Source organism: Plecotus auritus, assembly GCF_963455305.1.
Source record: "Plecotus auritus genome assembly, chromosome: 2".
NCBI lineage: Eukaryota > Metazoa > Chordata > Mammalia > Chiroptera > Vespertilionidae > Plecotus > Plecotus auritus.
In genome coordinates this window covers 19894995-19908089 of record NC_137771.1, presented here as the reverse complement: position 1 = coordinate 19908089, position 13095 = coordinate 19894995, and the positions used below count along the sequence as shown (strand labels likewise).

Here is a 13095-nt window from a genome sequence, read left to right as displayed (position 1 = left end):
GTTTGAGTACAAGAACTTGAAAAGATTATTCTGTCTTCATGAGAGCATTTACTCTGATAATAATTACAGCCAGCCTTTCTCCTTTATGATAGAAAAGGCTTTTTGTTATCTGCTTATAATATTATTTATATTTCTCTGTCTTCATTCTTTGATTTATCTTAATTCCTGAGTATCTGATTTCTGATCATTAGTTATGTTTTCTAGGAAAAATTTTGGCTGCAGAGTCTGCCTGGTGTTGATGACCATACCAGGTGTAGCTCCCATTTTAAACAATAAGTTCCTTACTAATTAAAAACAGTTTTGTGAGAATGATTTGGTCTTTCTGGTGTAGACACCTATGGACAAATGGTTTTAAAATGGAGGTTCTGGACTAGCAAAGAAAACTTCACAAAGTGAGGCTGCTTTCTAAACAGTCCTCTGTAGGAGGTAGGAAGGCAGTACTCAGGGGTAGGTGAGGCAGATGGAGACACCCCGAAAGAGGGAGGACTGGAGGTGAAGAGAGAGCTAAAGTGAGTGAGAGAGGAGACCTTGAGAGGGTGAGCCAGTGAACAAATAAGTGGTGAGAGAGAATGAGTGGAAAGATAGAATAGAAAGGAGTGGAAATTGCTGCAAGGGGAGGGTGGGCATATTTTGAAGTTAGGGCGAGGAGAAGTGGAAAGCAAAGACAAGAAAGACCATGAAAGCATAATTATCAAAACCAACAGCAGAAGCAGAAGGCAGTTTTATCTAGGGGTGGAAACTTCTGTGGCTGCTATGAAGGCAGCTTGGTGATGTAGAAAGAAAGGACCTTGCTCTTTAAATTGGAAGACCTGGATTTAGAGCCTAGCAATGCCATTTAAGTCCTCTTCCCTACTTAACAATGGTTGGGGAAGTCATTTCTCTGATGCTCTGTTTTTTAAAAAAATATATTTTATTGATATTTTACAGAGAAGAAGGGGGAGGGATAGAGAGTTAGAAACATCGATGAGAGAGAAACATTGATCAGCTGCCTCCTGCACCTCCCACTGGGGATGTGCCCGCAACCAAGGTACATGCCCTTGACCAGAATCGAACCTGGGATCTTCCAGTCCGCAGGCCGACGCTCTATCCACTGAGCCAAACCAGTTAGGGCTGATGCTCTGGTTTTTAATATATTTTAAAAAGTATATGTTTATTGAATTCAGAGAGGAAGGGAGAGGGAGAGAGAGATAGAAACATCAATGATGAGGGAGAATTATTGATTGGTTGCCTCCTGCACACCCCACACTGGGGATCCAAACCAGCAACCTGGGCATGTGCCCTGACCGTGGATCGAACTGTGACCTCCTGGTTCATAGGTTGATGCTCAACCACTGAGCCATGTCAGCTGGGCTATTTTTTAATCTCTTAAATGGGAATAATCTGTGAGAATGTTGTGATGATTACATAAATATGCATATTGCATGTTATGTCTTTGCTTAGTCCTACAATTTCCTTGGGAAATAATAGAATTGTCAGTGTTCTTGGTTAAAACTATTTGTAGATTTTTGGATTTTAAGAAATGTCTAGCTCTAATTGAATGTATGATCAGATTCCTCAGAAAGCTAGATACAGAGCTTTGTGCATTTGATTTACATGCTTTGTAAATGTTAACTTTGACCTTAAAACTCAAAATGATTTCATTTAACATGTAGAGTTTCCAGCTAACATCTTGTCCTCATTCTCCCCTATTCCTTTATTTTTACTGCATAGTGTTTAGAGCTTATTCAGTGTGCTTACTTAAATAAACACTTTACAGTGTAGTCACACTGTCTGTTTCAAGGCCTTTTCAAACTGTTTCACAATAACAAGGTTTGTCTTTGTTCTCTTGGCTGAATTTTAGCTTCATTTTTAAAATTAAAAATTTTATTTTTATTATTAAATTGATTTTTAGAGAGAGAGGAAGGGAGAAAGAGAAACATCAATGTGAGAGTGAAACATGGATGAGTTGCTTCCCGCACGCCCCCTATCAGAATCAAGCCCACAACCCAGGCATGTGCCCTGACCAGGAATGGAACCTGCAACCTTTTAGTGCACAGGACAATGCCCAGGCAACTGAGGCACACTGGCCAAGGCCATTTTAAATTTTATAAATTTATATTTTTAGCAAGCATCTCAAAGCTGTTACATCTTAGTGACACAAGGTGCCATTTGTAGCATAGTATCAGTTCTGAGTTTTGAAAAGAATGTGATTTAAAACAATGCAACTGTATTTTTATGTGGTGTCAGTTTAGTTATATTAAGATTATTGGTGATATATACTAGTAGGCAGCATGTTAATAAATCCTTAAGTTGGTTCCCTGAGCTGTGTTCTGGTTCCTCTTCTCTGTATTTTTCCCTCTCCCTGCCTGGCCCAAGCTTGACCTCCTTTGCATTTACTGATTGCGGAACCTCACTGGCTGGGCGAGGATATGTTTTTACAGAAAGAGAGAGAGAGAGAAACATCGATTGGTTGCCTCTGGTACACACCCCGACTGGGGATTGAGCTCTTAACCTAGGATGTGTCCTGACGGGGAATTGAACTTACAACCTTTTGGTGTATGGGATGACACTCCCAACAAACTGAGCCAGGGCTAATTTTGAATGTTTTGAATCTATTTCATGCTTCATCCTTGATCTTAACATTACCTGGTAGTAATGACAGGAATGAGTTAATGGAAGCCCCCAGAAAGATTATGTAGGTAGTACATTTACTTACAGGTAAAGTTTGAAGGAATTCTTGTGATATGTTATTTTTTCCCCTCTGAATTTGAGATTCTAGGAGCCTTCCCGAGATCTTCCAGTATGGAGAAATGTTGGGGCACTCTGTTATAGTTGGCACCCCTCTCCCTGTGTTTTATGAAAGAAATACTGGGTTGGATCAAATGAGTTCCCTAATTTATATGCTCCTGTTTGGGGACAAGGGGACAAGTACTTGGTCTTTGATTTAGCAACCAGGTTTAGGTTACATAATCATCTTCATGTGTAATTGCTCTTCAGTATGTTGGTCTTTAATAATTAAATTAAAATGTATGAAAAATAGCTAACATAATTCTCATGCTGTAATTTGCTTTTTCTTTGTTTGGATTATATGTTTTTCATGTTTTGAAAACAAAAGGGAATGGGAGGGGAGAAAGGAGGGGTCATTGCTGAACCCTGATGGCTAAAGGTAAGTGAGTGTTTAATCTCAATCACTTGAAAATTGTTACTGTTTATCAATATCTGAAAGTCAACAAAAGCTTTTCAGTTGTGTTTAATGTGTATGTAAAATTCAAGATGCTAACTTGAAACTTTTCCCTCCTCTATTCTGAACAATAGGTACGATCTATGGATGAACTGAATCATGATTTTCAAGCACTTGCTCTGGAGGGAAGAGCGATGGGAGAGGTAAGTGAATTGGAGTGTCAGAAAAGTGGGCCTGTTTTTAAGGGAAGGTTGGAACTGTCTTTCTTCAGATGTGTTAGAATCTAGTCTCCAGAAGTATGTGCTTGCTTTTCCTTGTTGCCATTCTCATGATAGTAATGGAATATTGCAGAATGTTGCCAAAAGGATCTCATAAGAATGTTAACCTTAGCCTAATGTCCTAAAAACAAGATAAAGCAATCAAAATATGAGCACAAATTATTTGGTATTAACTAGTGAGTTGTAAATTGAGGTGTTAAAATTTTACAAAATAATTTAATTTTATATGCATCCAACGTCCTTACCTTTGCTTCATTTTTCATTTGCTAGAGGAAGGGAGATTTAGATTGGTTGTTAATCAAAATACGTTGATAACCTATTTTTAGAGTAGTGCCATTTTTGAGGAAGTTGTTTAGAGCTCTATTGTGAAAAGGAAGGTGTTAGGTTTCTGGCAAAATAATTCCAGAAGTAGAGGCCTGAGCCAGTCATTCCTTGTGTACGTAGAATTCAGAAACAAGAATTTTGGTTTGTTGGTAATGTTTAAAATTTGCAAAAACAAAACTTACTATCATCCGTTATATTGGCAGGGAAGATTGCCATAATTCTAAAAGAAAGGGGATAATAGATGAAGTACAGTTGATTTCTAGTGATTCTAGTTGTTTACAATACGAATGTATTGGTGATAAGGTAGAACATACAGTTTGCTTTGCTAAAGATGTTACAGGTTCATAAATTGGGGGCTCTGGCTTGTGATTTTTTTGTTCTAGAGCAGTGGTTCTCAACCTTTCTAATGCCGTGACCCTTTAATACAGTTCCTCATGTTGTGGTGACCCCCAACCATAAAATTACTTTCGTTGCTACTTCATAACTGTAATTTTGCTACTCACGACCCACAGGTTGAGAACCGCTGCTGTAGAGCAACGAAAATAATTTTATGGTTGGGGGTCACCACAACATGAGGAACTGTATTAAAGGGTCGCGGCATTAGAAAGGTTGAGAACCACTGTTCTAGAGAGTTACCTTAATTTTTTTCCTTCTGTTTTATTTTTTGTGTATCAGATATTTAAAATTTTCCACATCTATTTTAATGTTTTAAATAAAGGGATAATAGCTATATTCTGAATTCTTTTTTGATACCATTCATTAAATACATTTGTTCTTTGACTTAGCCAGTATTCTTTGATCCAGGCACTGTGCTAGGTTCTTAGGATTCAAAATGAAGATAATTCCTATCCTGATTTATAGCAAATATTTGTAGACTGCCCTTATGGATAGATATTAAATAGTTAAACTCTTGGTTTTTTTTGTCCTGAGATTCTTGCTTCCTTTGTTAAAAGATTTTGTTTCCAACGTTTCTGAATCCTCTTATGTTCAGAGTCCAGTGTCCTATCATTTCAGGTTCATGGGTTTTTGGTCTGTTCTTGTTCTTTTCCCCTAGAGCTTTAAGAGGATATTGGTAGGTGTCATTTTGTTTCCTGTGCCTGTCTAATATCATTGAAACAGTGCATACCAACAAACCATATTGGTTATTGGGTAATAGATTTTCTAAATTAACTACTGGAGCAAAGTTTGAGCAGAAAGTTAACAGATGTGTCTGATATTAAGTATAGATGGGAAAACCACATTTATCTTCTCCACTCAAGTGATTCCAATCTGGTCCACTCCACCAAAAATCTAATCCCAGGTTTTAAAAATTAATTACACAAGCCGAAACCGGTTTGGCTCAGTGGCTAGAGCGTCGGCCTGCGGACTGAAGGGTCCCGGGTTCAATTCCGGTCAAGGGCATGTACCTGGGTTGCGGGCACATCCCCAGTGGGAGGTGTGCAGGAGGCAACTGATCGGTGTTTTTCTCTCATCGATGTTTCTAGCTCTCTATCCCTCTCCCTTCCTCTCTGTGAAATATCAATAAAATATATTAAAAAAAATTAATTACATAAAGTCAAAATAATGTCCTGTTGCTGTTTGCAAGCAAGTCTTTGTAATCTCTAAAGATGAATTCTAATTGAAGAATAGTGAACAGAATTGAATAGAAAGTGAATTTTATTTAAATGGCACTTAAAAGAAATATTTTAAAATCTTTCTTTTTTGGTCCAAAAATGCTTCTTTTAAAAGATCTTCAAACCTCATCCTCCTTATTTTTCCTAGAAATGCTATTTTTGGATATATATATATATATATATATATATATATCCAAAAATATGTGTATATATATATATATGTGTGTGTGTGTGTGTGTGTGTGTATATATATATATATATATATATATATATATATATACACACACACACACATACATACATACACACACTAGTGAGTGGCCTGGTGCATGAAATTCATGCACATTAAAAGGGGATTAGAGGAAACATTTTAATATTGCTATTTGCCCTTTCTCTGTAATAGAAGTGTCAGAGATGAAAGAAAATTAGTAAAATGTATATGAAAATCTTCCTCCTGTCAGAGACTGGGGTGCACTGCAGGACCCAGAGTCAAGTCTCCGCCCACCCACGGCACCTCAAAATCGTGCGAGACCCAGACCCAGACCCAGCTGGCCTCACCCCCATTGAGCGAGATCCAGATCCGGCCAGCCCCACCCTTGGCAAGCCCCGCTGGGCGGGGGTGCAGCCTCAGGTCCCCTGGGCTGGTGCCAGTTGGGGGGGGCTCAGCCTCAGGTCCTCCGTCAAGTCCCGCAGGGTGGGGGGTGCAGCCTCAGGTCCCCCCGGCACACGCTGGGTGGGGGGGGCACAGCCTCAGTTTTCTCAGCGCACCCTCAGGTTTCCCTGGCGCCGGGGTGGGGGTGTGTGGCTTGAGGTCCCCTGGCCCAGCACTGGGGTGGGGGGCGCGGCCTGAGGTCCCCCAGCCCGCTTTGGGGTGGAGGGTGCACCTTGAGGTCCCCTGTCAAGCCCTGCCAGGTGGGAGACACAGCATGAGGTCCCCCGTCAAGCCCCGCTGGGCGGAGGGGCGCGGACTGAGATCCCCCATCAAGCCCTGCTGGGCGGGGGGTGCAGCCTCAGGTCCTCCGTCAAGCCCCGCTGGGAGGGGGTGGGCGCAGCCTCAGGTCCCCCATCAAGACCCGCCAGGTGGGGGGCTCAGCCTCAGGTCCCCTGGTGCCGGGGTGGGGGTGTGGCTTGAGGTCCCCTGGCCCAGCACCAGGGCGGGGGTGCACCTTGAGGTCCCCCATCAAGCCCCACCGGGCGGGGAGGCGGGGCCTGAGGTCCTCTGTCAAGCCCCACCGGGCGGGGGGCGCAGCCTCAGGTCCCCTGCCCCGGCCCAGCACCACGCAGCCTCAGGTCTCTGCTGATTGCTCGTTAAGGCTCCTTACGGGAACTTGGCCTCCGCTTTGGGTGCATCCATCTTGTGTTATGAAACCCCGCCTCTGCTGTGTGCCCTGCCATATTTGTGATGGTGTGATGGTCAATTTGCATATTCCTTATTAGGATAATTCCTCAGATCTGTACATAAACATCCTCCTATATAATAAAGAGGTAGTATGCAAATTAACCCTCATGCTCTCACAAGATGGCTGCCTATGACCAGGCCAGCAGGGGGGTTAGTGAGGGACTACCAAATGACCTACCAAACGACTGAACAAGCAGGCTGCGTGGGGTGACCAGGCCAGCAGGGGGGTTAGTGAGGGATGACCAAACGACTGAACAAGCAGGCTGCGTGGGGCGACCAGGTTGGCAGGGGACAGTTGGGGGCAACCAGGCCGGCAGGTGGGGGGGCAGTTAGGGGTGACCAGGCTGGCAGAGGGGGGCAGTTGGGGGCGACCAGGCTGGTGGGGAGGGGGGGCAGTAAGAGTTGACCAGGCGGACGGGGGGGGCAGTTAGGGGCGACCAGGCTGGCGGGGAGGGGGGGCAGTAAGAGTTGACCAGGCGGACGGGGGGGAAGTTAGGGGCGACCAGGGCGGCAGAGGGGGGCAGTTGGGGGTGACCTGGCTGGCAGCGGGGGCAGTTAGGGGTGATCAGGCTGGCATGCAGAGGCAGTGAGGGGTGATCAGGCTGGGGGGGGGGGCAGTTAGAGGTGACCAGGCAGGCAGACTGGTGAGCGATTAGGAGCCACAGTGGTCCAGGATTGTGAGAGGGATGTCCTCCTGCCAGTTTAGACCCGATCCCAGGGATGGGGCCTAAACCGGCAGTTGGACATCCCCCGAGGGGTCCCGGATTGGACAGGGTGCAGGCTGGTCTGAGGGGATCCCCCTCTCCCCGTGCACAAATTTTGTGCACCAGTCCTCTAGTAATAAATAAACATGAATGCATTATCTCATCAGTAACTCTATCAGGTTGGTGCTATTACGCAGATAAGGAAAAAGGCCAATAAAAATGAATTAACTTGCCCAGGATCACACATCTATTAAGTGGTGGAGCTGTGATTCTGACATGGCTTCCTCTCTAAAGCATGTGCCCTTAGAATAAGAAAGCCAGTACTTGTAAAATGATTGACATTTTAATAAACTTCATAAAAATTGATTTTTGGGAGTATTCAAAAAATGCTTAATATACTTCCCTCTGAAAATACAAATACCTACTGAAGTTATTTTTTGGAAGCATTACCATTGTCAAGGCACAAAGGGGACAAACTAAGTATGGAGTAGTTTCTGTACACAAGGAACTTTCTTTAACTAGTTGAGGAAGCAGTGAATATATAGGACAACAGAAAAGTGCATGTTTTTTCTATGTATTTTTCTGAGTTTAGAAAAGGGAGTGATTGGGCTCTGGCTAGTGTGGCTCAGTTGGTTGGAGTGTTGGGTTTGTTCCATTTCCAGTCAAGGCACATACTTAGGTTGGGGGTTTGATACTTCGAAACCAATCTCTCTCTCTCTCTCTCTCCCCCTTTCCCCTCTCTAAAATTCAGTGAACATGTCCTCAGTGAGGATTAAAAAATAAGGTGGGGGGAGGGAAGTGATCAGTATTGGCAGGACTAATTTATGATTACATGGATGGAGGGAGAAATAAAACTTGGGAAACATCTAGTTAGGATTTGCATAGGTGCAAGTTGGGAGTGATAAAAGGGAGATTGGCATATAAGAGAAATGAAGATTTGTTTATAATAAAAATTTTAAAAAGCACAGCTTCTAGTTTAACTTTATTGAATTTTCTTCCCTTTAAGCAATAAAACATCTCTCTGGGAGGGGATGGGTATAAATAAAGCCTTTACCCATATAAACTCTAAAATTTCAAGTACATTGCATGAACTTTTAAGCTAGGCATGGTATATTTTTGCTGCAGTTATTTTATGTGTATTTGTATGGAGTCGGGGGAGGAGAAAAAGAGAAGGAAGGGGACACTTCATTAGAGTAAATACTTATGTCCAAGAATGTAGGAATCTTTAGAATTCAAAGAGAATTGGCTATATTAAAAGTAATTGAAAGTAACGTTGAGACTACTTGGCTCTTGTTATATTTTTTTCATCAAATCCACTAGTAGACTCTTGGTGTCATTTTGCAAGATTTGGAACCTATCTTAGAAATCTTGCTAAAGAAGTGGCTTAAAACATCTCCTTCAAACCTTGCTGGTTGTCTGAATTACAGCTCTTAGCTGAAAGACTCAGAACAAGTGCTTTAATTGCCCCCTATTCTAGAATAGCGGTCGCCAATCTTTCAGACTTCACGGACCACCGGTGGTCCGCTGTTCTAGAATGTCAACATAAAAAGGAAGATAGGGAAATATTTTAGGCTTAAGGCAATAAATTATTTTCAAATATTTCATCCACTGCTTGCTTAGCCCCTTTCATTCAACATAAAGTCAAAGTGCTGAAAAGTTTAAAGGCACATATTTGAGCCAATTCTTTATTTACATATGAAAGGATTAGTCAGTAGTTGAGTGTTTTAAGAGATTATCTTTGGTAGTACCCAGGAAGGTGCACTAATCTTTGGGTTTTGGAGCTCTGCTTCTACATTGGTTTGGTTTATGATCTTGCATGACCTATTTGCTCCACCTGTAGGAGGGCAGCATTATTACTGTTCACGTCCTAAAAAGAGATGGATTTGTAAAGAGGAGAACAGTTCTAATTGGAAAGTACTTTGAGAGCCTTTGACAGAAAAGGCATTTTATTCTGTGTAATTGGTTTTCTAACTTAAAAACTAAGGACTTTTTTTCTTTTTAATATTACTTAATGTCTTATATGTGGTAAACTTGACAGCTTTCAAGTTAAGATAGTAGTGATTATTTCTGGGGGAAACAGAATGTATTTAGATGTGGCCCTTCATCTTTGTTTTAGAATACTGAAGCATAGAAAAACTTACCCTAGGTAATAGACAAATTTGACACCTGAGAAAGGAAATCTGGGAAGTGTGCCTGTATATAATGAATACTGAATACTGACACGTTCCCTGAAAGTAGAATAAAGTGAGATATCCTATATAATAAAGAGCTAATACGCAAATGGTCCTCATGCCATCATGTAGTAACAGCTCAGGCACTCAACACTGGGGAGAGAGGAATGGGGACCAGCCAGGCTGCGGCCCAGGATACTTACAAGCCACCTGCCCCACGGTCCCGGGCACCAGCGGCTGGGGCTGTGGCCTGGGAGAGGGACAAGCCGCCTGCCCCGCGGTCCTGGGCATCTGCGGCTGTGGCCCTGGTGAAGCTGCCCGCCCACGGTCCCCTGTGGCTGCGGCTGGCCCGGGCGAAGCCAGCCTGGGTCCTGGGTGCATGCAACCGCCTGGAGGAGGGAATCCTGGGTGCAGGGTGAGGCAGAGGTAGTTAGGGGTGATCAGGCCAGCAGGGGAGCAGTTAGGGGTGATCAGGCTGGTAGGGGAGCAATTAGGGATGATCAGGCAGGCAGAGGTGGTTAGGGGCGATCAGGCAGGCAGGCAGGCAGGCAGGCAGGCAGGCGAGCGGTTAGGAGCCAGTGGTCCCAGATGGCCAGAGGCAGTTGGACATCCCTGGAGGGGTCCTGGTTGGAGAGGGTGCAGGCTGGGCTGAGGGACCGTGTCCCCCCCCCCCCCCCCCGCACGAATTTTGTACACCGGGCTTCTAGTCTGTAATAAAAGTATAATATGCTAATTAGACCAGACGTCCTTCTGGATGACCTTCCGGACGAAGCCGGGTCTGTGAGGGAAGCCCGGGTCCCGGCTGCCAGAGGGAAGCCAGTGCCGGCAGCTGGGGAAGGAAGGCCTACCTACTCTTGCATGAATTTCGTGCATCAGGCTTCTAGTATTTAAAATATAGCTTCAGATTCTAATCAGACATTCCATGGGGATTCTATCCATTAGTGTGAGACAGCAGAATGACTTGTAGAGGGAGGAATGTGATAGTGATTTGGAGAGCTGGTAACCCAAAGAAAGGCATAACTTAGTGGGACTAGATCAGGTGTGGGCAAACTTTTTGATTCCAGGGCCACAATGGGTTCTTAAACTGGACCGGAGGGCCGGAACAAAAGCATGGATGGAGTGTTTGTGTGAACTAATATAAATTCAAAGTAAAGGAGCAGAGGGGAGAGCAAGAGAACTGGATAGAACAGCCAGATCCGGCCCGCGGGCCGTAGTTTGCCCATGGCTGGACTAGATAGTGTCCCAGGATCCTTTCAAATCTAAGATTCTTGAATTTTGCCCATAAGTCTGTTTTTAAAAATATACAAAACAACACACACCTGAAACCTGTATGTTCATGTTGACCAATGTCACCCCAGTAAGTTTAATAAATAATAAAAAATACAGAACAGTTTATTTCTGGGCTCTCTATTCTGTTTCATTGACCTATATGCCTATTTTTATGTCAGGACCATGCTGTTTTGATTACTATGGCCTTGTAGTAGATATTAGATAGCATGATACTTCCAATTTTATTCTTTTTTTCTCAAGGTTGCTGAGGTTATTTGGGGTCTTTTGTGGTTCCATATAAATTTTTGAAATATTTTTCTAGTTCTGCAAGATAATACTATTGTATTTTAATAGGAATTTTGTTGAATCTATAGATTGCTTTTGGTATGGGTATTTTAATGATGTTAATTCTTCCTATCCATGAACATGGTATACGCTTCCACTTATTTGTGTTTTCTTTAATTTCTTGAGTATCCGATAATTTTCCGAGTAAAGGTCTTCATGGTTAATTAATATTTGACAAAGGCGGCAAGAACATACAATGAGGTAGAGACAGTCAAGTTAATAAATGGTGTTGAGAATATTGGACAGATATATGCAAAAAAATTGAAACTAGACCACCTTCTTATCCTATACACAAGAATAAACTCAAAATGTATTAAAGACTTAAATGTAGGTCATGAAACCGTAAAGATCCTAGAAGAAAACATAGACAATAAAACCTTTGACATTTCTTATAGCAATATATATATTTTTTGTAAATCGCCTTGGACAAGGAAAACAAAAGACAAAATAAACAAATGGGACCACATAAAACAAAAGCTTTTGCACAGCAAAGGAAACCAACAAAATGAAAAGACAACCCACTGAATGGGAGAACATATTTGCCAGTGATGTATCTGAGAGGGGGTTAATATCCAAAATTTATGAAGAACTTGTACAGCCCTAGCTGGTTTGGCTCAGTGGGTAGAGCGTCGGCCTGCAGACTGAAGGGTCCTGGGTTTGATTCTGGTCAGCGGCACATGCCCAAGTTGTGGGCTCGATCCCCATTAAGGGGTGTGCAGGAGGCAGCCGATCAATGATTCTGTCTCATCATTGATGTTCCTATCTCTCTCCCTTTTCCTCTCTGAAATCAATACATTAAAAAATAAAAAACTTGTACAACTCAACACAGAGAAAACAGTCCAATTAAAAAACAGCAAATGACTTAAATAGACACGTCTCCGAAGAGGACATACAGATGGCCAATAAATGTATGAAAAGATGCTCAATGTAACTAATCATCAGAGAAATGCAAATTAAAACCACAGTGAGGTAATATCTCACTCCTGTCAGGATATCTATCAATAAATCAGTAAACAAGTGTTGGTGAGGATGTGGAAAATAGGGAACTGTTGGGCACTTGGTGGGAATGTAGATTGGTGTATCTATTGTGGAAAACAGTATGGAGTTACCTCAGAAAATTAAAAATGGAGCTGACTTATGACTCAGAGATTCCACTTCTGGGGATATATCTGATGAAACCTGAAACACTAATTTGGAAGACTATATCACCCCTGGGTTCATTGCAGCATTATTTACAATAGCCAAGATTGGAAGCAGCCCAAGTGCCCATCAGTAGGTAAGTGGATAAAAAAGCTGTGGCATATTTACACAACAGAATACTACTCTGCTGTAAAAAATGAAGGAAATCTTATGTTTTGCGATAGCATGGACGGACCTAGAGGGTATTATGCTAAGTAAAATAAGCCAGGAGAGAAAGACAAATACCATATGATTTCACTTATTTGTGGAATCCAGTGAACAAAATAAATAAAATAGAAATAGACTTATAAATACATAAAACAGTCTGACAGCTCTTTCTCAGGGGGCTGGGTGAAAAAGATGAAGGGACCAAAACCACCCCCCCCCAAAAAAAAACACACAAAAAAAAACCACCCCAAACGACACAGTATGGTGATTATCAAAAGGGGATAAATGGTGGCGGAAAGAGACTTGACTTTGGGTGGTGAGCCTACAATGTGCTGTAGAGTTGTACACTTGAAACCTGTACACTTGAAACCAGTGCCACCCCAATAAATTCAATAAAGAAAACAAATCAAAAACAGAAATAGTTCTCCTTTTTCTAGAATATTCCATAGGGCAGTGGTTGGCAAACTGCGGCTCACGAGCCACAT

At 42.5% G+C, this 13095-nt stretch overlaps 1 protein-coding gene across 23 annotated transcripts in view; it reads left to right on the top strand.

Annotated features, from left to right (window-relative positions):
- PUM1 (pumilio RNA binding family member 1) overlaps positions 1-13095 on the top strand; it is a 123003-nt gene that overhangs the window by 23975 nt on the left and 85933 nt on the right. For all 23 annotated transcript variants that reach the window (XM_080656129.1, XM_080656128.1, XM_080656120.1 and 20 more), the window contains one exon: positions 3295-3363. In XM_080656129.1, coding sequence (XP_080512255.1) covers positions 3295-3363 — 69 coding nt within the window. The remainder of the gene's footprint in view (positions 1-3294; positions 3364-13095) is intronic.